A 27,162-nucleotide genomic window follows, 5' to 3' on the forward strand; every position below is an offset into this window, starting at 1 on the left:
AAGATGCACAGTCTAGACCTGTGGGTTACAAGTGGGTGACATTGAATATGAGAGCAGCAGGGTCCGCAGATCATCATGTTCCCTTTGAACTACCTGGGTCCCAGCTTGCACCCTTCCCCACTCTATTTCTCCATTGACCATGAACTCTGTGCAACTCATCATCTGGACCTGCTCCTATCTTTATGTTTGACCCAGGATGACTCTGTTCTGGCTGCACATGTGCCTGCTGTTATGTATTTATTTGTTTATGGCTGTGCTGGGTCTTTGTCGGTGCTCATGGGCTTTCTCTAGTTGCAGGGAGCGGGACCGACGCTCCAGTTGTGATGCACGGGCTTCTCATTGCAGTGGCTTCTCTTGTTGTGGAGAACAGCCTTGAGCTGCTTGGGCTTCAGTAGTCGCAGCAGATGGGTTTAGTTGCCCTGTGTCACATGGGATCTTCCCAGACCAGGGCTCAAACCTATGTCCCCTGCATTGGCAGGCGCATCCTTAACCACTGGACTACCAAGGAAGTCCCTTTTTTATTTTTATTTTTTAATTCAGAGCATTGCTAAGCCTGTTCAGTTCAGTTCAGTCACTCAGTCATGTCCGACTCTTTGTGACCCCATAGACTGCAGCTCGCCAGGCTTCCCTGTCCATCACCAACTCCCAGAGCTTGCTTCAGACTCATGTCTATTGAGTCGGTGATGCCATCCAATCATCTCCTCTGTCGTCCACTTCTCCTCCTGCCTTCAATCTTTCCCAGCATCAGGGTCTTTTCCAGTGAGTCAGTTATTCGCACCAGGTGGCCAAAGCATTGGAGCTTCATCTTCAGCATCAGTTCTTCCAATGAATATTCAGGACTGATTTCCTTTAGGGTGGACTTTTTGGATATCCTTGCAGCCTATCTCTGCCCCACTGCTGTTATGAGTCTGTCCTACTCTTTACAGAGCCTGACCACTGCTGCTTCTGCTGGCTCCAGCCCAACTCAGCCCCATACCTTCCACGATTAGTCTGGATTACCCTTCCCAGTGGTTTTGGCTGGTATGAGCCTTCTCTGTCTCTGCTACCATGATGTCCTTCTCGAACGACTGAAGTGCCCATCCCTGAAGCTGCTACCACTGCCACTGCTCCCCTGTGGCTGCTGGAGGTACTCCACCTTGGCTACCAACCCCTGACGCTGCTGCCACTCCTGCGGTGCTATGCTAAATTGCTTCAGCTGTGTCCAACTCTTTGTGACCCTGTGTACTGTAGCCTTCCAGGTTCCTCTGTCCATGGGATACTCCAGGCAAGGATACTGGAGTGGGTTGCCATGCCCTCTTCCAGGGGAATCTTCCTGACCCAGGGATCCATCCCCCAGCTCCTGCAGCTCCTGCATTGCAGGCAGATTCTTTACCGCTGAGCCACCTAGGAAGCCCTGCTGCCAGTCATACCTAGGTTCAATTCTGTTTCCTACTTTACCACCACCATGACCTCTTCTGTTGAAAGCATCACCGATAGGCACTATAACCTCAGTGCAAGGATGCTACAATCAGCCCCACCTCCAGTGCTAACTGGTGTCCCTACAGCTTTACTCAGGCTTCCCTGGTGGCTCAGCTGGTAAAGACTCTGCCTGTAATGCAGGAGACCTGGTTTCGATCCCTGGGTTGGGAAGATCCCCTGGAGATGGGAAAGGCTACCCACTCCAGTATTCCAGCCTGGAGGATTCCATGGACTGTATAGTCCACGGGGTTGCAAATAGTCGGACACAACTGAGCGACTTTCACATAGCTTCACACCCATGGGGTACATTGCCTTTTTATGCATTGTGTCTATTTTGTTTTTCCTACTATAGTATGTCTTTGAGGTCTTAGCAATCTAGTTCTCTGGCTTTGTGGACTTAGCCTAAGTTCACAAGAGGATCAGAAGATGGCAAGACTTACCAGGGCTTTGGAGTCTGCCTCTGCTGCCATGCTCTGACCTACAGTACATCTTGGAATAAATTTTTTTTTTTTTTAATGTAAAGAATCCGTCTCTGAATCCTACTTCTAAGGTTTCCCAGGAAGCAAGAACCTTAGGCAATTGGTGTGTCTGGGCTTCTTGAAACAGATGTGCAAGGTTAGACCCCACAGTGGCTTTGGGCTTCTCCATATTATATATGTAATAGGAAAAATGGGATGAAGGTGACTTCTGAGGTATATTCCTGGGAAAAACTTGTCCAGACACAGATTCTGGCAAAGGATAATCAAGATGTGCAATGGTCTTGGGTTGGTTTCTCAGAGAAAAAGTAAGCAAAATCAAGGCCCAGCGACCCAGATTCAAAGCATTCCTTTCTCCTGGGCATTGTTTTCTTTCATTCCAAGCTCTCTGGTTGTGTAACTGTCTAAACATATTCAGACATGAAAGGGAGACACCCTAAACTACTTTCGTGGTCATGTTTGTTTATGCACCATTTTGCCCACAGAGTTGCGTCCTGCGCAGTCCTTGCCTGAGGATCCAGAATTTCCTTAAAAAAAAAATACTTTATTACTCAAACTTCTCTCCTTTCATTTCTGAACCACAGCCTATGTACCATACGTCTGTGCTCCTTTGAAACACAGCTTCAGGAGATTTGTTTCATAGAGAGGTGAAAAAGAAGTTATGTCTTGCCCAGCCTGGGCATGTGCTTCTGCAAACAGTCAGGATGCCCCTCGGGAGATGGGCATGGTGCCTTGCACAGGGAATTTTAATCTTTGTTGAGTGAATGAATTCACTTAAATTGGAAAGAAATACCATTTGTTCAGGAAGATTTGGGGACATTTGAGAACTAGCAATTTCCCCATTTCCCGTTGAATAGAATAGAAAGTTGTCTAAGAGAAGTGGGGTACATAACGAAGATTATTTAACAAGTTAGATAGAGAAAATGAGTTCAGGTATAAGAGTTTCGATGATCTGGTTTTAAAAGGTCCGGTCGCTTTCCCAGACCTTGGCCAGGTGGTCATTCCATGATCATAGCCAAGTTCAAAATAATTCCTTCTTTTGTCCCCCTCTATAGCTGTTCCATATCTCATAATTTCTCTTGATTCTTGTGATTAATTACCATTATGTTTAAAGTCAATATGCTTTACATTCAGAGTTTGGTTTCTTGGGTTCAGGCTGAGGTTCTGAATCAGAAAAATCACATATTATCAGAACTGAGGCAGAAATATTCCTCATGTCTAATTAAAATGCCAATGACTTTGTGACCTCAGGCACTGGTACCTCTTTTTCTGTTTATGAAAGAAAGTCACTAGTCTTGCTTTTAAGACACATACTTAGATCTCAAGGTTCAGATATAGTTTGTGAACCAGAGCATGTTTCCAGGTTTGGGGATAAAAGATGCCTATCAATATCTATCATTAATTCCATGAGTTTGACATGGTAAGAAATCGAATTAAGCAATTATTTTCCTTTGTGCCTCAGGCCAAAACTGACCAATGAAACTTAAGTTGATTTGAAAAACTCCTCAGAGCTATGAAAATAATGCACATTGAGGCATATTTTATTGTTTGAAAGGTCACGTTCTCAGCATAATTCCATTATTAGGTAATCTCACTGCTGGTAATTAAAGAGACCATTGAGTACTGCGCAGGTACGCACACTTCAACTTTTCATGTCAAACAACTTTAAAGAATCAGAATTCATAATATACAAGAATTTCCTGCAGAATGTTAAATAAATTAATATGGAACTTTCAAGAAAACACTGACGGTATAAAGTGAACTATCCTATTATTTCATTTGTGTGTGGTGTACAGATTTTTTTCAAACAATGTGAGGTGTAAATGAAGTTTTAAATTTGGAAAAATCACATCTGAGATCATATAACCTGGAGATCACTTGTCAGCACTTCGCACACCTTGGTGTTCTTACCTTTGTCTTCAAGCATGGTGTTATTTTCTGCCTCTGTGTTTCTTTTTTTTTTAATGTTTATTTTTTATTTTATCTGGCTGTGTCAGGCCTTAGTTGTGGCACACAGGATTTCCATTGCTTCAAGTGGAATCTTTTGTTGCATCACACAGACTCTCAACTTCAGTGTGCAAGCTCAGCACTTGCTTTGTGACATGTGAGATCTTAGTTCCCTATCCAGGGATTGAACCTGTGTCTCCTGCATTGCAAGGTGGATTCATAACCACTGGACCACCAGGGAAGTCCCTGTGTTTCATTTTCATGTATTAACCTCTCTGTCTGACGTCGTCTCTTTAGTCTGACCCTTCTCCACACTCATTCCCCCAACTTGACAACAGTAAGTCTCATACAGTGCCCACATAACAGTCTTGAAGCCACAAGAACAGCCCTCCCTATGAAGTCTTCATCCACGGTGTGAGGTGAATCAGTCCTTCCCCACCTTCGGTTCCACTTTAACTGTCCAACCCCCTATGCTAGTTCTCTCCAGTATCATTCAGGTCTTTGAAGGCATTTTCATCTCCAATCCTTGGAATTCTTCAAGAGCCATAACTAGTCTTCATTAGCTTAGTATCCTCAGAGCAGAGCCTCTGGCTGGGCCTAACATACTGTAGGTTCTTCCTATAGACAAAAGGTTTGTGCCCCCGCTCTCGGAATTCAAATGTTGAAACCTAATCCCCAATGTGATGTGATGTTATTTGGAAGTGAGGCCTCTGGGAAATGATTAGGTTGTGAGGGTGGAGCCCTTGAATGGGATGAGTGCCCTTAGAAAAGAGACCCCAGAGAACTGCCTTGTCCCTTCCTCCCTGTGAGGATGCAGAAAACAACAGCAGTCTATGAACTAGGAAGTGAGCTCTCACCAGACAATGAGTCTGCTGACATCTTGATCTCGGCCTCCCCAGCCTCCAGAACTGTAAGAAGTAAATTTCTGTTGTTAACATACAACCCTGTCTATGGTGTTTCTATTACAGCAGCCTGAAGAGACTAAGACATTTCTTAACACATACATGTAATTTGAAAGAATTCTGCAGCGTCCTGGGGCCCAGCTTCAATAAGCTCAGTCATTAATGAGGTGCTTTCAGGATAGAAGACGGGGGCTCTCTTTCACACCCTCAGAGTGCAGGATGGGCACATTGGAAAAAAAGGTTCTTGTTCTATTTACACAGCTGGAGGGTTCAAAGAAGTCTCTGAGCTGGAAACTGCTAGGATTCCCCTCTCTGTGTATCATTGTCATTTTTGTCCCATCCTCTCTGCATATCATTATCATTTTTGTCCCATCTGTGCCCAGGGTTTGATTTCTGAAAGTGATTTGTCTACAGCCTGACCTTCCTGAACATTTTGAGAGAAGGATCAAGAAAAGGTGTTTCTCTTACGTAATATTCTTCAGCACAATGCCTTATTTTGGAGCTTTGAAATAAGGACCCCAAAAGAAACAGGAGGTCTTTAAAAATGTGAACAGATGCCTTCTTTGCAGGGAAGAGGGTGGAGAGGGTTAAAAGAACATTCAGCTGCCTCTCCTTCTTCCTCAGGGTTCAAAGGAAGGAAAGTGCCAGCAGCTTCCTCAGTGTCTTGGGCCCAGATACCCTGTTTTAGTTTTCTCCTTATCTGTGTTCCCAAAGGTCTTCTAAGCAAATACCAGAGTAATGGTCTGAGGCCACAGCAGCTGTTGGTTTCTTCCCTCTTGACAAAAGCACTTAAACCAAAAACCTTTAGAAAAGAGAGAAATATAAACACCTCTTTTTAAATGCCTTGCAAAGTCATGTCACTTTGTTCTTTAGCCTTTTTTGTACAACACAGGAATAGCTAGAGACCCATTTCCACTCAAAGCTTGCAAGAGGATGAACAAAAGCAGTTTCTTTTTTCCCACTGTGTGGCACTTTTTCAGAAAGTCAAGAACTGCTGAAGTAAGATGTCTCCCAGGGCTAGATTCCAACTAACTGTGGCACTGATTGCTGATAACTTTTGGCAATCACCAGTTCTTTCGAAAATGGGACAGAGTATCTGAAAGATCATAAAGACAAGATGACTGATCAACCAAGGCTGAAAACCTAACACCCACTTACCCCTAGGCTTCCTCAATTTTAGAATGAAAATAGTGGAGGGAAAAAAGCATTGAGAATGAAATGTTGCCAGTCTTGTGCTTGATACTTGGTAACATAAAAGTGTTAGTGTGTGTCTTGAAACTCAGATATTGATCCAGAGGTCTGGAAAATATGTGAATGATCATCATTTCCATCAAACTCTGCATGACTTGCTTTCAGAACTATCTGGAGTAGGAAAACATGAAATTTGGGCTTGGAAGATGTGTGTCTGTACTGTTGTACTGGTTATACTGTTTTCAGAACTGTGATCTTGGATAAGTCACTGTATCCATTGGCTGCTTAACAGACACACTGCCTGGGACCAGGGGACTACCTGAGATATGCCCTTCTGATGGACATTGTCAGCCATCTATTTGTAACACATTTGCTAACATCCCACTGGCTCAAACCAGCTATATAGCCACACCCAGAGGAAGTGAGAGAGTATAGTAAAGTCTAGGTGGAAGATGGCATAGATAACAAAATGCATGAAGGGTTGAGGCTAAATGATGCAATGTACCATGATACTTAGTTCTCTCAGTCTCTGTTCTCTCATCTGTTAAATGGGGATAATAACGCACCATTGAAGAAGAAACAAGATGGTACTCATGACTACTCACCCCAAAGCTAGAACAAAGTCAATAGCTGATAAATGTTAGTTTCTTCCTACTCCCCTCTCCAACTTGGCAACATGGAAATTAATGCTTGCCACACCACACAGGATTATTGTGAGGTTCTAAAAAGGAAATGCAGGTGAAAGCACTTGGAAAGAATGTCAATTGGTATATAATTTTTGTATTGTGATAACTTAGAGAATGCTTCCTCTTACCAGATACAAACATAAATTCAAGCATATGGATATTAATTCACAATTGTCATTGAATTCTTTGGTTCAGCATGGAGTAAGTGGAAATTTTCTCTGTGATATGCTGTGATAGTTACACTATGCTGCTAAGTCACTTCAGTCGTGTCCGACTCTGTGCAACCCCATATACGTCAGCCCACCAGGCTCCCCCACCCCTGGGATTATAAAGCAAAGTAAATACGCGTGGCCCAAGATCAAGGGCAGGGGCAGGGGAAAGTGAAATGGGAGGGGAAAGTATGGCATGAGCTAAAGTGACACTCAGAGTGTTGCCCAAGATAGCTGGAACCCATCCAGGAGTAAGGTCTTTTCTGTGCTTTATCATCTGCAAGTACAGTTCAGTCGCTCAGTTGTGTCCGACTCTTTGTGACCCCATGGACTGCAGCACGCCAGCCTTCCCTGTCCATCACCTACTCCCGGAGCTTGCTCAAACTCATGTTCATCAAGTTGGTGATGCCATCCAACCATCTCACATCACCTGAAAGCCTCAGTCTTAATGATGAAGTTTCCCAACAAGAAGTAAGGAGTAATGGGTCATGGAGGGAAAACCCTGATGGTTGTCAGGTCACAGTCTTCTTACCTTAATAAATAAAAAACTATTTATGAAGCCAGACAATACCATTGTGGAAAGGAGAACCCCTCCAGGACCCTAGAGTGGGCTCTTGTCTAACACCTGAAAGTTGTTTAGGGAGACACATGTGCCAATAAAGCAAGAGACTTTGTTGGGAAGGGGCACCCAGGTGGAGAGCAGGAGGGTAAGGGAACCCAGCTCTGCCATGTAGCTTGCAGTCTCAGGTTTTATGGTGATGCAGTTAGTTTCCAGGTTGTCTTTGCCCAATCATTCTGACTCAGGGTCCTTACTGGTGGTACATGCACATCATTCAGTCAGGATGGATTCCAGCGAGAAGGATTCTGGGAGATTGGTCAGACATATGGGCTAGTGTCACCTCTCTCCTTTTGACCTTTTCCGGATTCTTCCAGTTGGTGGTAGCCTCTTAGTTCCACGTTCCTTATCAGGACCTCCTGTTGCTAAGATAACTCATGCAAGGGGCTAGTGCTAGTTTTTGCCTGGCCAGAGCCAGCGGTTTCAGTCAGTGTTCCCCTTTCAATACCATCCTCAGATAATGAACCCTAAATGTGCAACTGGCTGTGGTCCCCAGAGACCACAAGGGACCATAGAAATTAACCTTGAAGATGGAGAGGGTGGGGAAGCAAGGGTCAGCATCTTAAAGCGAGAGATGGGAAACCTGAGCCTCCGACAGATACCTGTCTGAGGGCCTTTGTGACATTTCCAAGTGCTTCTGGCCTAGAGAGGTTTATTATGAAGTTCTTTCTTCTTTTTTTAATGTCAAAATAGAGAAGATGGATGGCCCAAGGGACAAATGCATTTGCTGAGAGGTTCCTTAGTGCAGGAATGTTTCCTCCAAGGTCAGAAGCCCCTACCATGCAGTGGAAATTCCTTGAGCCAAGACTCTCTTTCCCTGTGATGCAAACTTAATTGATATTTTACCAGTTTCTGTATATTTGATATCCATTGACTTGTTCTTCCAAGGCTGAGTTAATCCCAGATTGTAGCTCCCGCCCTTTTGAAGCAGTAGGAACTCTTCTGGAACATGAAATAGTACATGGAGAATGCCTCAATCTAAGGAAATCTGGGGGAAGAGATGTGAATGAGTGTTCCCACTTTTGCATATTTTGGCAACATTAATCATCCTTAAGAATGTCAGGAGGTCTAATGAGCTGGTAATTATTGTCAACTGACATTGCATGTCTATTGCCCAGGTTAGAATATTTCCTAAAACCCTACCACCACCACCATCTGCCCATTCCCATCCCCCAAAGAAATCTAATGAATTTAGATATAAGAGATGGAATGGTCAGTATTTAAAGGACTTAGATATAGACAGTAAATTGACTGGTATGTTCCTTTTCACAAATAACTCATTATCTTTAATAAACACCAGACTTGTGCTTGAAAAGTATCTTACACGGTAACTGACTTGACGTGGATGGCCAATGAATATTGATTGGTATCATCAACGAATAAGTGAATGAGGTACTAAAGTTAACACAATAGCCTAAAATAATGCAGTTTCAAATGCTTAATTTGCGGTCTGTAACTAATAAAAAATAGACCGTTAACTCTTTATATGTCTCCTGTTGCCGGAGGAGATGGGAAGGAACTAGTGTTCTCACTAACTGTGGCCTCACTGAGCTAAATGGAGGTCCATTGTGTGAGCAAAGTACTTAACCAAACCATCCACAAAATAGCAATAAGCACATTGCCTCCCTCATAGGGTAGTTGAGAGGGTGATGTGAGCTAATGATGAAAATCACTTAGTCCAGCATCTAGTACAAGTTAAGTGTTTAACAGCCATCACCATCTTCATCTTTACCATCACCATCAGCATCACCTCAAGATCCTAGTTTGGTCCAGGTCCTATAAATGTTTAAGGGTTTGGGTTAGTCAGGGACCTCTCAGACCACTGTGGACATGGTGAGCAAGCCCAGACTCCAGGGGCTAGAGTTATGGAGTATGAGCAACCAGAAAAGTTGCACTTTCATTATGTGGTGTGATGACACGGGAGATTCAAAATTCCTTCGTCAAGCTTCCTCCTCTGGCTCAGGAAGGCTGTCATGGTTCCAAAAACTATGCTTTGGGTTTGTCAGAAACCAACTAGCCTCAAACATATAATCAGTCTATTTTTTTAAAAACCTTGACATAGTCCCACTCTGTTGTACCACTTTAACCCTCTGGGAGATTTAGGGTCAAAGAGAGAGAGAAGAAGCAGGAAGTGATTAGTTGTGGCAAAATCAAAAAAGGGCAAAGAAAAGTTTGAGAAAAGTGATTGGAATTGGTAATCCTGGTGAGTCGGGTTCCAGGAGTAGGAAGGAACAAGACCAAACAGAAAGCTTCAGAAAAGAATTGTGGAAAATAAAAGGCACAAGATGGTTGTACCTTGTCCAGGTTGTTGAGAAGTCAAAGAGAATGAAAGCTGGGTGGAATGGGTGATGTGTCAGAATGAGCGGAATAGCAAGCCTGTTTCAATGTCCAGCACTAGGAAGTGGGGTGGATGAGCACTGCTGTCTTTAAAAAAACCAAGAGTGATTTTCTCCCTCCCCTGAATAAAGCCCTTGAGGAGATAAAAGAAGGATTTGGGAGGTGGGAATATAATTAAAGATGCAGGTGGAGGAATGGAATTCTTGTGGAACAAATTGGTTTTTAGTTGCCCCAGAAAGTGACTAACGGGTATCCCGCTAGAAGATGAGTGGAGCCATAGCGGAAGGGGAACCTCGTGGGAGGGGTGACAATCCTACAGAGAAACACAAGAACACACGCAGAGGTTGATATAAAAAATGAGCTGGCAAGGGCTTTCTCCACCCCATTTCCCACTGTATCACCTGAAACTGGAATAGGTCCCCACTGATAGTAGGTACATTACAACTTTGTCAGATAGATGACTGAATACATAAAAGATTAAATAACCCCTGAATATTAGTATGCTGAATACAAAAACGTCATGTTTAAGCCAGCAACTAAAAGAACAAGGTCCAGAGACCCCCCAAAATGCCAAAGATCAAGTCAGAGTGTTGCACTCAGTATGCTGGGGTTATTGAGGATTTTTCTGGATGCTAAGACTCAAGCCAAATGACGGATATAATTGGTTGAATTAGAATGAGGTTACAATGTGCACGTGTCATGTAGTAGAGAAAGGTGAAGAGTAAAGGACTGAGACAGGAGAGGAATCAGAGGGTGATGGTGTAGACCCTGGGAATCTTTAGAATGTGAGTGTGTGAACTGGAAGAGAAAGCACGGGTTCATGAAGGACGAAGAACACAAATGAAGGATTAGGAACACAAATGGAAGAAGAGGCTGGATAAGAGGATCAACTTCTGATACCATTTGGGGGTCAGCATGCGGGTCACCCCTATCCTGGAGATGAATCGAGAGTCAGGCATAAAAGCAGCAAGTTCTATCCAGGGACAGGGAGCGTTAGCTTTAAATTTCATTGATGAGTTCACATGTAATATGTGCATGTCACACATACGGTGCAGAGATTTCAAATTATTTCCGCATAGAGAATTTCTCAAACATAAAAAAGTTCCCGAAAACCTCATCTTTTTCAATTTCATTATGCTCTGACCCAGGTCTTGGCAATATTTTTTCACTGTCTACTTTTTACAAGGGACCAACCAACAAGGCTGAATGAAACACTCAATCCTTGTTTATGTGGAGTCCTGGGCAGCACTCACACTTAATATTTCATGCTTAGCCCTTCAGGAACTGAGTCCATAAATCTGCTTTTGAAACTTCCTGGGAAGAGGCTCTGCCTGTACGTTCATACACATCTGGCCAAACAGCAAGAAAACCCAGTTAACTATCCAGATGTTATGTCAACACTGAGCTAAAAAAAAAATGGTAACCTAGAAATATTCAAGTGATGAGATTTCTTTTTTGGCTTTCTGCACACCAGCCAGAAAACCAGCTGAGTAATGGTGGCGACTAGATGCCCCGCTGTTGGGTCCATTCCTTAAAAGAGGAATGAATGAATGAATGAATAGCTCTGCAGTGCCTTGGGCTGTCAGCTCTACTGAGAGCATCTGCCAGTGGATCCTGGGAAGCAGGGGGATGCCCCGGGGAACAGCTAAGCCACCTCGCCTCCTGTCCTGGGTGAGCTGTCCCTGTGCTTTGGTGCAGATCACTTTTCTTGGCTCAAATGTGGTACCTAAGACAGGGATCATTTGTCAAGTGAGCCTGGTACACAGAGAGCTGTAGGCAGATTATGGAAAGAGAGAGGGAGGAGAGGGAGGGAGGGGAGAGAGAGCGCGGGAGAGAGAGAAAGAGCGAGGGAAGAGGGCGAGGAGAGGAGCAGGCTTCTTCAGGAACAGCGCTTTTCAGGCACCGGAGATTCAAGTTAGACAGGGTGGCAAGGCGCCTCCGGGAAGAGGGGAGTGCCCGGCGACTCCCGGCATGGCTCTTTTCTTGTGGGATGCTTGAAGACAGCGCGCAGACAGAGTAACTTGGAGGAGAGGGAAACTGGCATGAGGATTCTGCCAAAATGGAAGGGCTCCTGTCTCCGATGAGGACTAAGGTAAGGGGAGTGGATCTCCGTTTCTTTTGATTCCGCTCAAAGGTACAGGAAAGGCGGCTGAGGTGTCCTCAGGCTTCTGTAAATGGGAGGCTCCGGGAGCTTTTGTCTTGTTTCAGAACTAGGCTGGCGGATGCAACTGGATCTCTCAAAGAATAGGCTCGCCTCAAAGGCAGTGCGATCCTGGGAAGGGGAAAGCAGGGGGTGGAGAGAACCATCTGTCAGTGCGGACAATGGGAATCTTAGTGAATGAGTTCTCCTCTCGGGTGATTAGACAGCCATATTTTAGCAGGATTTCCAATCACTCTTCTTCGGAGGCTGTGCAGCCCTCAGAGCTGCTCGTTGCAGGAAGTACCAATTTCTGCACTGCTGTTAAGCAGAAAGAGTAACATGTTTGAAAGGAGAGCATGCCCAGCTCTCACTCAAAATATGCTCTTGCCTCTTGCTCTTCTCTAGAGCGAGAGGGCCAGGGAATCCTCAATGGAAAGTAGGTTAATGCATTCTGGAAGCCAGCGTGTTCTCAGGGAACTGGCAGACCCGCGGAAAAGAGTCCAGTGCACTGGGCTAGCCTGATGTCTAGAAGTCAGTCCTCTAACATTTAGAGGCACTTGTAAGAAACAGCTCACCCTCTCCCGGAGGCTCTGGGAACTTGCTCTCCGGGCTGGAGTTTGCTTTTTTGCTTGAAAAAGGGATGCCGTGAAGATGGGGCATTAAAAGCTCAGATGAGGAGTATATTTGATATCTGCTATATCCACATGTAACTCGAAATGGGTGCACCAAAAGTTCTACCTTGTGCTAGAAATACTACCTTTTCTAAAAAAAAAAAATCATGGGGAAATTATCTCCATAACCACCCAGAAGAGTTAAAGTCAAAAGATTATGGCTTTGATTTGATTTTCACCTCTTTGATCCTCTATTTAGTGATTCCAAGACAAATAGACTCTTTTGTCATTGAGCATTTTTTCTCTTGCTTGTTAATGAGCATGACCACAGTGCTTTAAGAGAATATTAGAACTAGAGTCTACCCATGACAGCTTCCATCCTCGTGGAGAATTCCCCATCTTCCTCTCTCGGTCCCAGTTGTGTGACAGTCATTCATTAGACGGACTGCCCCAAGTGAATTTGTTACCAAAGGTTCTAATCTCAGCCCCTGGGCTGACTGGCTGACTGATCTCCTGCAAGACCTCTTCTGTGACCCATTTGCTCTCTTGAAGCATGTAGCTGGCATCGTTATGGTTGCAGGCAGCATACCTCAATTCAAGGTGCTGCGGAAACAGCAGATATCTCTTCCTATGTTGTGTACCACTGCAAAGAGAGTGGCAAATGGCAGTGGGTTCCTGTGTCTCTTTATTGACAGAGTGCGGTGTGAATGCTTTAGGGAACGGCATGGAAATCTGTATGCCGAGCTTCTGAAATTGCTGCCACTGGCACTCTCTCTTGTGCACAGTCAGGCTTCCATCAGAGCAATGAATCTGTGCTCATAACCTTAACGCGAGTACAACTCTCTTAGACTTGGACGGGAGTTCCCCATGCAAATGAGTCAGGACCTAAGCACAGTGGCAGAGGCATAAATCACACTCTGGGCCAATTAGAATGGCATGCTCTTGCAGGGGGAGATATGAATGTCAGTGGGTCAGACTACTCATATATTATGTTTATCAGTTTAATTCACATCAGAGCTTTTTCCTTAACCATTATATCACCCAGTGAAACTATGGAGTAGGGGGTGGTCCCGCTAGAGTTCAAACATAGTCTCTACATAGCAAGTGGACTCATTCAGACCCACTAATTTTTAGCTTTCGTGAGATTTGTGTGTGTGTGAATTAAACTGCTTCTGTGAATTCTTTTTAACTCTCTTTCTGATGCTGGAAATCAATATATCCATATTGAAGATTCAAATCACATTGAATTTGGTACCTTCCAGTATCATCCTGACTCAGGGGACAAGACCTGACTGTGCAGGAGTCAAAAGGAGATCCCTTTGATGGGTCTCAGCTTTGGTTCCTTAATTGCTCTGTCCCATGTTGTTGAAATTACCCTGTGAATTGTAAAAATCTATCCAAAGATGTAGATCAGTGGCAGTGGGTTGCTGTTCTTAAACTTTGATCCACACTGTGTCTCATTAAGTCTATTCTGGAATATTTTCCCCCTTTCATAAGTATTTAGCTGGAAGTTTCTGACTTCAGAGTATCATAATAGGTTGAACAAAGAAAGCCTCCTAGCGCTGAATTTTGGTGTGTTATGGTTACTTAATAACTTACTGACAGTTTAAAGCAAGTGTTGAGGTAAATTGGACATCATGCACTAATTTCATTACGCTGTGTAATAGACTTAACCAGTGTAAATCATGGGTGCTTAATGCATTTTTATCTTGGGATTTGCATAATTGACACATAAATATGCATGAGGTTAACTGGAAATGGCAAAAGGAGGTGGGCAAAATGTTCATGAGTGTTCAAATAAGGCATTTGCAAGGAGGGCACCTGAGCACTGCATCTCCTGGGTGGTGGCCACACGAGACATACCTGGAAACAGACAGGGCAGCAGCTGGCCTCCTACGTCACAGTCAGTGTGCTGTCAGTGACGCAGGGACTCACTGAAGTTTTTGGCTTGTGGCTGCATTCACTTGAGTACGCTACTTACTCTTCCTTTTATATATAATGCAATCTCAGAGCATCTGCAGGCTGATGGATAGACTTGTGACTGGTCTCCTGGCAGGCCACGACACAGGCCTCAGGATGCTAACCATAACAAATGATGTTTGCAGAGACTAGGGGTTGGGGGGAGGAAAAGAGAGGCACTGATTGAGTCATTTCTCCTAGGAGGGTCCAGGAAAGAATTTTATAATTAATCTTCTTTGTGCACTTTTAAAATGTGTCCTTTTTTAATTCGATTTCTAATCCCCCAACTTCCATAATTCTCTTTAATCCTCTGTGCACTGCCTCCAGTGAATGAGGCTGGCAGAAAAATTCCTCTCATTTTCAGCTTCTTGTTATTCCTGCTTGCCAGTGCCTGCTGTAAAATTTGCAGGAGGAGAAGAAAGGGGAGGGAAGGGGAGAGGAGGGAGGGAAGGGAAGATGGCTTGGTTAAAAGTTCACCTTTTGTTTTTTCCTTTCAGTTTTACTGAGATGTAATTGGCATACCACGCTGCATATGTTTAAGGTGTAGAATGTAATGACTTAAAATATATATATATATTTCAAAATGATCATCACTGAGTTTATTTAACATCCAGCTCCTCACCTCATATAGTTACCAAAAAAAGTTTTCCTTTGTGATGAAAACTTTCAGGATTTATGCTCTTAACAAGTTTCAAATGGAACAGCCAATGGTGTTCACTGTTCTCACCACACTGTACATTACATTCCTAGTACTGAGTGATCTTATGATTGGAAACTGTACATTTTGACCACCTTCCTTCCAATTCCCTTTATCACCCTCTGCCTGTAGTAACCACAAATGTGATCTCTTTTTCTGTGAGTTTTTTTTTTTTAATTCCACATTTGAGAGAGATAGAGAGATGAGCAAGACCATACAGCATTCATCTTTCTTTGACTTATCACCCTTAGCACAATTCCTTCAAGTTTCATCCATGTTGTTGCAAATGGCCAGGATTGCCTTATTTTTATGGCTGAATAGTATTTCGTGTGTGTGTGTGTGTGTGTGTTTCTGTTGCTTCCATGGCTTGGCTATTATGAGTAGTGTGACAATGAATAAGGGGTGCAAATATCTTTTTGAGTTTGTGATTTCATTTCCTTTGGATAAATACCCAGAAATAGAATTACTGGATCATATGATAGTTTTATTTTTTATGTTTTGAGAAATGTGAAATCTATCTTTTATGTCCAAAAGATTTTATATCCAAGGTGTGTTTTATCAAGCGACTGCACGTAAATGGATTGAAATGAACTTCTCTACAAGGGATGGAGTATTAACTTCTAGAAAGTTTAACTTGACAGGTTAGTAACTCTTCTGTGTACTAACTTGGGTTTTTAGAATACCATGACACCCTTGCCTTTTATATCTGCTTTCCATTAATAATTAGCTAACTTCCCAGAGAAGGTGTTGCTTATGTTTGAACCCCCCTAATTTCTGCCTCAAAGACATTGTGGATATTACTTCACTTCAGTTACTTTTTTTTAAAGGGAATGATTCCTGATCTGTGGCTTAGGGTGATTTTCTAAGGGAAGTCATTCTGAAAGGATCAGGCCATTCGTGAAAGGGATACTAAGGAGAAATGTAAACTGAGCTGATAACAGTATAAGCTTTTGAAGTTAACACAAGAATTGTGTCTGGCTTTTGTGCACCCAGAGTAAGTGCCCCAAGCAGCAGTTGCTGTTACTTCAAGGACAATCCTTTTCTACCACACTGCAATTTTGGAAACATTAGATACAGATGTAAGATGTGAACATCCTAAAATTGCAGGCAATACAGAGAGTGAAAGAAAGAATCAAAAGAGTGCAAAGCTCTCTGGCTCTTTAGATCAATTATCATGCAATATAGGAAACCCTTCAAGTCACTTAGGATTGTGCTAAATCTGCTCAAGACTTTGCCAGGACTCCATGGAGGAGTATGTGAAATGATCCATTGTGTTCTGCCTGCTTAATACGTAGATTCTGAAAAAAATACTGAAATCTCCCTTTTAAAGAGCTCCTTGAAATCAGTACAGACTAAAGAATACTGTAGTCTGAACTGGGAAGTCTAAGGCAGAGGCTTGACAATTACTTTCAAACATATTAAATATACACAACATTATTCAGCAGCTAATGACAGGCTATACTTTATCTTAATGGAGACTTAAATAAGAGGAAAACTACTGGAGCTGAAACATGACAGCTGTAGATTCAATTCAAGGCAGTGTTTCTTGACACCAAAATGTTTTTCCTGAGAAAGGTTTATGTGGTTTCTAATCTGAGGCTTCTGAGACAGGTAAGGACGATCCTACCTATGAAGCCAAGAGGAGCCTGTAAGACACGCCCTGTTTTTATGATGCTGTGAATTTTCACCATAAAGCCAATAAAACCAGATATACGTTTGCTGACAAGGCATGCAGTAGACTCCTTTATAAAGTTACATGTATTGAATCACGCAACTCAGCTGGGTGCGAACAGGAAACAACTTTATTCTGTTTTCAAACAACCTCTTGCAAGCAAACTGAACTGTGTAGAGGAAGTTGGGGACTACATAGAACAATTTATTTGCTTAATGAGAGAAGATACACAAGGCAACATAACCTTTCCTAATCAGGCGATAGACTACATCGCACTCCCAAACCTATAAAACTTGGGGTTCACACTCTAGCTCTGCTGTTGACTTGGGTGTTTTTCTGAGACAGTTTTCTCATGTACAAAATGCATACAGTGATGAAACCAATACCATATCAGGAGTCTCCAACCTCCAGGATCTGATGCCTGATGATCTGAGGTGGAGCTGATGTAATAATAATAGAAATAAAGTGCACAATAAATGTAGGGTGCTTGAATCATCTGGAAACCATCACCCTACCCAGTCCGTGGAAAAATTGTCTTCCACAAAACCAGTCCCTGGTGCCCAAAAGGTTGGGGACTGCTGCATAGGTTGTTTTGAGAAGTAAATAAGATAATGACTACAGGGTCTTGTCACATTATAATAAATGTTAGCCATTACTAGTATCCTCGTGTGAATGAATATATACCAAAATGCAAGTCTCACAACAAGTGTTTGGGATGAATTGCCATAGTCATGAGCACAAGTAGGAAAGGCAGAGCATTGGTCTTCAAGCTGAAACGCAGGAGGAGAGCCCCTCCTCACTGCAAGATCCCTGTGAAGTCAGGCCCTCACCTGTCAAGGTGCAGCTCCAAGAGCTGAGGATAAAACAGACGCCTTTGGAGCGTAAATCAGTTCTCATTACAGCCAGGGCCTTCACAACAAATGATGATGATGTGGAAATTGTTTAGAAGAAAAGACTGTAGATTCAGCTGAAGCCTAAAGTTTTCCTCTCCAGAAGCTCGAGAAAATCAGTTTTCTGCTCCAGGTTTTGGTTTTGTCATCTCCACACTGACACCTTCATAAAAGAATAGTCCTTCTTCCTTTTGTGCTTTAGATCTTACCAAGTTGAAAGTGCATTATCTTCTGTGATCTTTACTGCAGTGGTTACAAGGCCTCAGGGAGGAAAGAGCTGGGAACAGGCAGAGAGATGCCTCTGTGGGTCTCCCCAGATGGATCAGCTCTCCTATCTCCTGACAGTGGGGCCTTGGTGCTTGGAGACCAGATCTGGGCAAATGCAGGATGCAAGGCTTGTCCCACTCCCCAGAAGGTAGATGAAAAGAGCCAGGAACAGACTGCGAAACAGCCTGGTAACTTTTGGACTCTCAAAGACATGATTGGTTTAAAGCCTTTTCCATCATGTCCCAACAAAAGTCCTGTTGGCCCAGGATATTTTATGAAGTCACAGAGGAGGCTGGCTGGATGACCCTGTGGAAGCAGAAAAGGAATGGGCCCCTGGCTTCATCAGATCGGATAACAGGGCCCCAGGTGGCAACACCCCTGGCCGGTAAGCCGAATTCTACTTGTACCTAGGGAAAACAGCACAGATGAGGCCCCTCAAGCTACTGAGCTTATGCTGTATAATTAGACTGGAATATGGAGGTGGCAAGTAAATGTTAACATGATTGAGGGAGGAGAGGGCATAGATGAAGGTTTTTGAGCATTTCTGAAATATAAAAAAAAAAGAAAATTAAAATCGCTCAGTCGTGTCTGACTCTTTGTAACTCCATGAGCCTGCCAGGCTCCTCTGTTCATGGAATTCTCCTGGCAAGAATACTGAGGTGGGTAGCCATTTCCTTCTCCAGGGGATCTTCCCAACCCAAGGTTTGAACTGGGGTCTTTGAACTGGATTCTTTACTAGCTGAGCTACCACGGAAGCCCTATAAAAAATAGAGAGTTGATATATTTGTGGTAATTCTGTTCATTTTCCAGTCAGATCTATTTGGTACATTTCCAGCAGGAGAAGAGATCTCAACAACAAAGCTGCTGAGCAAGAGAAAGTAACCTGGCAGTTATTCTATCTCATTTACCTATCCATCCAGCAAGGATTTATTAAGTGCTCGGATCAAGTGTCAGGGAATAAACTCGTTTCTTTCTGTCAAGGTTGTACAGACAAAAGGGAAACATGTTAAAGATCCACAAACCAGACAAAGCAGCCCAGTCCCTTCCCTTGAAAAGAATCTGAGCACATGCTCTAGAGGCTGGAAGCAGGAGAAAATGCTCTCCCCGAAGGGCACGTTCCTTTTCACTGAGTGAGATGCTTTTCACAAGTGGATGATAGCAATTGGATAAATTAACTCCGCATTGGTATTCAAAGGGAATTATGTTAATGGTAATAACTGAGTGGCTTCAAAGGGATAAAGATGCCTCCAGGAGGATCCTACTGCATCTCCGAAGGTTTCCTTTATCTACGTGAAGAGCGTGAACTCCAATGTATTTTCTAAATGGGAAAACTGAACACAGTTATTTCTCCAAAGATTTCAAGTCAAATGCTGTAGTTAGCACTGGGAAAACCAGGTTAGAAAATGCAGTGTCAAGTATGATGAAATTTGATAAAGACCAAAGCCCTTAGTTAATTCATTTTGATAACTAGAATAACCCCAACTACACAGTTGGACTTTTCTATTATTATTATGTCTCTACAGATTTTTGGTGAGAGATTCATATTTGTGTGTGTATGTGTAGCTCTCATTCACTTTCAAAACTGATGTTTCTGAAAATGATTCCAATGCTAGTGTATGTCATAGAAATGGAGCAGAATTTAGATATTTTCCTAGAGGCTATAAAACAAATTTTAATTTACAGGTTAAGTAAGTCATGGCTAGCTCTTGGGTAGGGCTCTTGGGCATGTGCATTGTGGATAGACTGGAAAGATGTTAACATTTCCTGTAAGGTACTTTGTTTTCAATTTTAGGGGTAAAATCATAGTATGTACCAAGGATATGCTATAGTATATAACAAAGAGTGAAGAGAATGTAAGTTCTCTAACTCAGCATTGGCCAATAGAAATATAATTCGAGCTACAGGAGTAATTTTAAAGTTGCTTGTAGCCACATTAAAAACAAACACAAAAAAGACATAGCTATAAGTATTGGGTTGTCCAAAAAGTTCATTCAGGTTTTTGGTAAGATGTTACAGGAAAATCTTAATGAACATTTTGGCCAACCCAATAATTTTAATGACATCTTTTATTTGCTAAATACATCTAATATATTATCATTTCCCCATGTCATCAATATCAACTTTATGAATGAGATATTTTACATTCTTTCTTTATAGTGTCTTCAAAATATGGAGTGCATTTTATGCTTACAGCACTTCTGGACCAAGACTGGCCACATTTCAAGGGCTCAGTAGGCACAGATGGTTGGTGGCCACCATGCTAGACAGGGCATCTCTAACTGATTTATTGGTACCACCACAGAAGCCATAAAGCGGGGATTTGTCTAATACTGGTCAATTGCAATTTCTGTCAGCTCTCCCCAATGTTGTATTGTAGTTGGGATGCTGGTGCAGCCCAGGAGCTCTGGTACAAGCATATTTGGTGGGATGAATGCCCAGAGCGCTTTGACCTCGACCATGAAAGCTGATGGTCACACACAAAGCATGAAGGATCTCAATGCCCCCATTGTGTGGGAGGGATGGGGGTCAAGTCAGAGGGGGCATGTGGACACCAGGGAACAGAGCAATTCTAAGTGGTTCATGGGGTTGTTTTCCACACTTCCCTCCCAGTCAATTTAACATTAATACTAAGTTTTTCTCTCTCTTTTTTTCTTTGCCATTCCAAGTGTTGTTTCAGGTCTTTCCCTTTGGTTTAATAACATTTCTGTAGGGATTTTCTCTAGCTGGTTGCTCCAGACACCAAAGCACTCTATGCAAAGGCATTGTCAGCTGGGGGAGTATTTTCTTCAACAGAGTCCAAGTTCTTGGCTCTGCTGATCCTCCATGATCTCCACCCCAGTCCACACCTCTCCCTCCAGTTTCATGGCTACACATCCAAATAGTTGTTTGTTTCTCTTGTTGTTGCTTTCATCACTCGCTGGATATTCTAGAGACATTTTAAACCTAATACAAGCGTGAACTCATTGTTACCTCCTCAAGCTGTTCCTTCCTGTGTCCCCACCTCACTAAGTGGCAGCCCCCTCCATCTAGGCTCAAGCCAAAGACCTGGTCTCTACACCCTCTTCTTCCCCTGACTCTTCATATCCCATCAGTTCCCACGTCTTGGTTTCTCATCTCTGTGCTCTGTCTTATGTCTCTTCCTTCCTCATCATCCACAAGATCACACTTGGAGTGCAAGTGGTCATCTTTTGACTGCTTACTAGAGTCTCCTTACTGGGCTTCTGGTCTCCAAGACTCACTTCCTCTAATCCATCAATTTATTCCTCACAGAGCCACTGTTCTTAGACACAAATCCAATCATGTCACTTTTCTTCTCAAAATTCTTCTCTAGCTGCTTGCATCACCTATGAAGTAAGCTATCCCCTCTAGTGTGACATCTGGGTAAATGTTTACCAATCAGGGTTGTTGACCTCCTTAATCAATAGAAACTGATTAGAGGCCAGACAGGAAATCCAGGAAAGGCTTTGTTGGGCTCCTGCTGCAGTAAGAGTGAGAACAAGAAACAGGTGCCCTCGCTCTCCCGCTCACTCTCTGAGGAGGGGGGAAGCTGGTGAGGGTAAGGGTGTGTCCAGGGGTCAGGCTGGAGGGGTGGCTGAGGTGGTTTGCCCACGTCTCAGGGCATGTGCAGGGGGCATGCACCATACGCTGCTTTTCTCTCAGCTCTTCAAAAATGTTTTCATCCTCATTTTAAAGAAGAGCAACTGAGACTTGAGATAGTCAAGTAACTTTCTCAAGATCATCACAGTCATCATGAGGATAGAGACAGGACCTGACCCCTTAGTTGACCTCAAATCCCACATTTCTTTACACTATACCAAATGCCTCCCAAATCTGTGATGTGGTTGGTGGTATTGTATGATATAAAGGTGATCCAGTAAAGAATGAGCCAGATTATGGTAGGTTCTGGGCTCCAGTTGGGCAAAAGATAGTCTAGGAGCTGTGGAGAAGACTCAAAGGGTCTCCATGTAAGGTCAATTTCCACAGTATCAGAGCAAATGCTGTTAATGTCCCCTTATTAGGTTGGTGTGATGAATGGGACCTCCTTCACAGAGCATAGCGGGGTTGCTTTGCATTAGTTTTAGATTCAGTTTGGACTTCACTGCAACTCTCGAACCTGAACCTTAGGTCTCCCAAGGGTTGGTGAGTTTTTGAGAAATATTTGTGTTCCTTTGCTCTTCTCTCAGGAGACCTACCTCTATTAAATGAATGAACCAACAATGGCAATACAGCCAACTACTCTGACATGAGTTCATTTGCTCTAAGAAAACATGTATCTGGATTGCTGTAAAGTTTATTTTGCTTTACAGCTTAATGTTTTCATGAAGAGAGTCTTGATGGACTAATGAGCCTCTTTGATGAACCCAATGAGATCATCAGACAAGGCTCATGCTCAGGTTTACAAGGTGTGGTCCTGGAACAGCTAGGAGTCTATGGATCTTCAAAGGTTTCCATTAAAGTATTTTCCAAGCAGTATTGAGTTATATGTAACATGGCTAAAATGCCTTACTCGTCATGACTTATTTCAGGTAATCAAAAGCACATAAAGAATATAGACCTGTAGCCCTATATATGTGTCACCCAGATTAAGAAATGAAACATTGCTGACAGAGTATCATCCCCCTTCTTAATTTCCCAGAGTTGACATCCATTCTGAATTTGACATTTACCATTTTATACCTTTATTTATATTTTTACTACCAACGTTTGTCATGAAAAGTCAGTGATATTGTATGTATATTTTAGTGCCTCCCAGAAACAGTGCCTAAGTGTATGAACCTTCTGCAACTTGTTCTCTCCACTCAACAGGGCATGTGTGTGTCATCAGCATGGATGTGTATAGCTGCAGGTCATTCATTTTCCCTCCTGAAGGAATTGCTAGAGCACAGCAGGGCATGAATATACCACAAGTCTTATATCCATTCTCTTGTGGGTGGATATAGCCCTCTCTCACCGCTTTCAGTCATTGCAAGCAATATTGCCGAGTCCGCTCTTATATACATCTCCTTGAACTCATGGGGAAAGTTTCCACAGTGTCTACGCTGGGAGCAAAGTATCTGGGCTGGGAGGTATGGACATCCTAATATTTACTAAATTGTTCTGCAGAGACAATGACCATCAGAACATTTTCTTTCCCCATGTTATGACTCTCTCTTCACCATATTCTGTGGTAGGGATGGCATAAGTGTTTTTGTCTATATATACAGCATTTATTGTACTCGTTGCATTGTGTCCAGAGGATGAAAGTAAGAGAGGTATTTGATTACTTTCCACCAAAACCTCCATCTGCTGTCATTCTACTCTAACATGTACTTTCTCTTTTTAAAAATTTTATTTATTTAATTTAAGTATAGCTGGTTTACAATGTTATATTAGAGTCAGGTGTATAGCACAGTGCCTCAATTATACATATATATCCTTTTCTCCTATAAAGTGAAAGTGAAGTCACTCATTCATATCTAACTCTTTGCAATCCCATGGACTGTCCATGGGATTTTCCAGGCAGGAGTACTGGAGTGAGCGGGTTGACATTTCCTTCTCCAGGGTATCTTCCCAACCAGGGATGCTCCTATAGGTTATTACAAAATATTGAATAGAGTTCCCTGTGCTATACAGTAGGTCCTTGTTGATTATTTTATATATAGTAATGTGTATATGTTAATCCCATCCTTCTGATTTATCCCTCCCCTGTTGCGGTCCTTTAATGGACCAGAACCTGGCGGTCCAGAGTCGACAATAAGAAAGTGAAAGAGAGAAAGAGAAAGAAAGAAAGACACGGGGACCCAAGCTCTGATGGAGCAAGGATGCTTTACTAGCAGAAATGCAGGCTTATATATCTTTAGTAAGATGATTACTCAGCTATTACACAGGATGAAATTTTATCAATAGCCACAATATGGATAGTCTAATACATACAAGGTCACTGATGCTGAAAAGAGTCACTGCATGTCTCATCCTATAACCTCAGTCCTGAGAACTGCATGCAGCTATACTCGTTTTCGGAATAGGAACTGATAAGGAACAGAGAATCCTTGAGAAATAGAAAACAGCATGCAGGAATCTTCCTGTTAAATGTTCCCTAACACTCCCCTCCCTCTTTTCCCTTTGATAAAGTATGTTTACTTTCTATGTCTCTGAGTCTTTTTCTGTTTTGTACATAAGTTCATTTGTATCTTTTTTCCCTAGATTTCACATATAAGTGATATCACATGGTATTTGTCTTCCTCTTTCTGGTTTATTTCACTTGGTAGGATAATGTCTAGGTCTGTCCATGTTGCTACAAATGGCATCTCATTCTTTTTTATGTCTGAGTAATATTCCATTGTATATATGTACCACATCTTTACCCATTCCTCAGTTGATGGACATGAAGGTTGTTTCCAACTTAAATGTACTTTTAAAGTCATCATCCCAATGTCCCAGCACCCTCCCTACTGTGCATTGGATTATATATGTGACCTTAACATGTGGCACCAATGTGTGTGTGTGTGTTTGTATTTATAGCATTAACCAGCACTACCTGATCTGAGACTGCTTGATTTTACTGGGGTTTTTGATGTGTGCTGCTTTGCTCTGTCCTTGACATAAGAGAAAACATACAGAAAAAGAAATTTTCTTTACATAAAATTCATGAAATGATAATTTCATGCTACTGCTACATGCTCAGAGAAGGTGATGGCACCCCACTCCAGAACTCTTGCCTGGAAAATTCCATGGACAGAGGAGCCTGGTAGGCTGCAGTCCATGGGGTCGCAAAGAGTTGGACACGACTAAGCGACTTCACTTTCACTTTTCACTTTCATGCATTGAAGAAGGAAATGGCAACCCACTCCAGTGTTCTTGCCTGGAGAATCCCAGGGACAGGGGAGCCTGGTGGGCTGCTGTCTATGGGGTCGCACAGAGTCAGACACGACTGAAGCAACTTAGCAGCAGCAGCAGCAGCTACATGCTACTGCTACTAAAGCCAAGCCCACCTTCTTTAAGGCTGTCTAAGGAAGGAGAAAAGGCAGAGGAACCAGAGACCAAATTGCCAACATCCGCTGGGTCATCGAAAAAGCTAGAGACTTCCAGAAAAACATCTATTTCTGCTTTATTGACTATGCCAAAGCCTTTGATTGTGTGGATCACAATAAACTGTGGAAAATTCTGAAAGAGATGGGCATACCAGACCACCTGACCTGCCTCTTGAGAAACCTGTATGCAGGTCAGGAAGCAACAGTTAGAACTGGACATGGAACAACAGACTGGTTGCAAATAGGAAAAGGAGTATGTCAAGGTTGTATATTGTCACCCTGCTTATTTAACTTTTATGCAGAGTACATCATGAGAAATGCTGGGCTGGATGAAGCACAAGCTGGAATCAAGATTGCCAAGAGAAATATCAATAACCTCAGATATGCAGATGACATCACCCTTATGGCAGAAAGTGAAGAAGAACAAAGAGCCTCTTGATGAAAGTGAAAGTGGAGAGTGACAAAGTTGGCTTAAAGCTCAACATTCAGAAAACGAAGATCATGGCATCTGGTCCCACCACTTCATGGGAAATAGATGGGCAAACAGTGGAAACAGTGACAGACTTTATTTTCGGGGGCTCTAAAATCACTGCAGATGGTGACTGCAGCCGTGAAATTAAAAGATGCTTACTCCTTGGAAGGAAAGTTATGATCAACCTAGACAGCATATTCAAAAGCAGAGACATTACTTTGCCAACAAAGGTCCATCTAGTCAAGGCTATGGTTTTTCCAGTAGTCATGTATGCATGTGAGAGTTAGACTATAAAGAAAGCTGAGCACTGAAGAATTGATGCTTTTGAACTTTGGTGTTGGAGAAGACTTTTGAGAGTCCCTTGGACTACATGGAGATCCAACCAATCCATCCTAAAGATCAGTCCTGAGTGTTCATTGGAAGGACTGATGTTGAAGCTGAAACTCTAATACCGTGGCCACCTGATGTGAAGAGCTGACTCATTTGAAAAGACCCTGATGCTGGAACGATTGAAGGCAGGAGGAGAAGGAGACGACAGAGGATGAGATGGTTGGATGACATCACTGACTCAATGGACATGAGTTTGAGTAAACTCTGGGAGTTGGTGATAGACAGGGAAGCCTGGCATGCTGCTGTCCATGGGGTCACAAAGGGTCAGACACGACTAAGTGACTGAACTGAACTGAACTGAACTGAAGGAAGGAGAGTCTCCATATGGAAAAAGATAGCAGCTAATCCTCCAAACTTTTGTTCCTTTTCCTGGCGATCCAGCTTCCCTGAGAGAACCACTTGGGATTTATTGCCACCAAAACTAGGCTGGCCTCAGAGGCACATTTACTTGTTCTAATGTTCTTACTTGTTCTTACTTATTCTTTACTTCTTGGGAGACCTCTATGAGAATTTGTATTTTACACGTCTACCCAATAATCTTCATAAGACAAAGAGTAGGAGAGGACTGTACACCATCTGATGATCACCTCATAGCTGAGCACTGGCCCACAATTGTACCATCCACCTTGTTTCTTTCAGGCTAGAGGAAAGAGCAGAGATTTACTTAGTAACAAATGATGTAGTTCTGCCAAATGCAGGCTTAGGCATTGCCCTGCATTATTAAAGGTTTTGCAGAGGTTTGAATAGGAAAAAAATGAGAGAAGAATTGACTTCTCACCCCACACATGGTAATACAAGCATGCCACACTCGAAACTGCCATGTGGGAATTAGAAACATATTCACACTGAATTTAGTCTTAGTCCCCCCAAAACATCATTATTAGGGTCAATCAATGATGTTAATTTGAATTTTATTGATTTTATACTTATATATGTGTATTTAAGTTATAAATTTGACTTTATAGTAATGGAAGAACTCTAAGCATAATGAAATTATATTTTTTTAATGGTCACACACATTTAAGTAACTAAAATTGTTTTGTCCTTGAAAGGGGTCCACACATTTCTGAAGTGAAATCAAACCTCTTGGTATAGCTGAGACCCAAATGGAACATTTTCCTGTGAGCTTCTCATCTCTCTCAGGAGGAGTAATTCACTCATGTTCAATCCTCGTGAATGCTCCTGCTTGTCCCCTTCCTTGGAAGAAGCTTTCCTTCTTCCTCACCTGCAGT

At 42.7% G+C, this 27,162-nt stretch overlaps 1 protein-coding gene across 4 annotated transcripts in view; it reads left to right on the plus strand.

The window, feature by feature from the left end:
- Nucleotides 1-27,162, plus strand: part of FRMD4A (FERM domain containing 4A) — a 682,056-nt gene that overhangs the window by 150,687 nt on the left and 504,207 nt on the right. The window contains exon 1 of one of the 4 annotated variants that reach the window (XM_027559900.1): nucleotides 11,640-11,914. The exons of 2 other annotated variants lie outside the window; for them this stretch is intronic. In XM_027559900.1, coding sequence (XP_027415701.1) covers nucleotides 11,882-11,914 — 33 coding nt within the window. In that variant the 5' untranslated portion in view covers nucleotides 11,640-11,881. Of the gene's footprint in view, nucleotides 1-11,639; nucleotides 11,915-27,162 lie in introns of those variants that run through there. One more of the 4 variants, XM_027559896.1, reaches the window with a different exon arrangement.

The sequence above is a fragment of the Bos indicus x Bos taurus genome, chromosome 13 (assembly GCF_003369695.1).
Source record: "Bos indicus x Bos taurus breed Angus x Brahman F1 hybrid chromosome 13, Bos_hybrid_MaternalHap_v2.0, whole genome shotgun sequence".
Taxonomy (NCBI): Eukaryota; Metazoa; Chordata; class Mammalia; order Artiodactyla; family Bovidae; genus Bos; species Bos indicus x Bos taurus.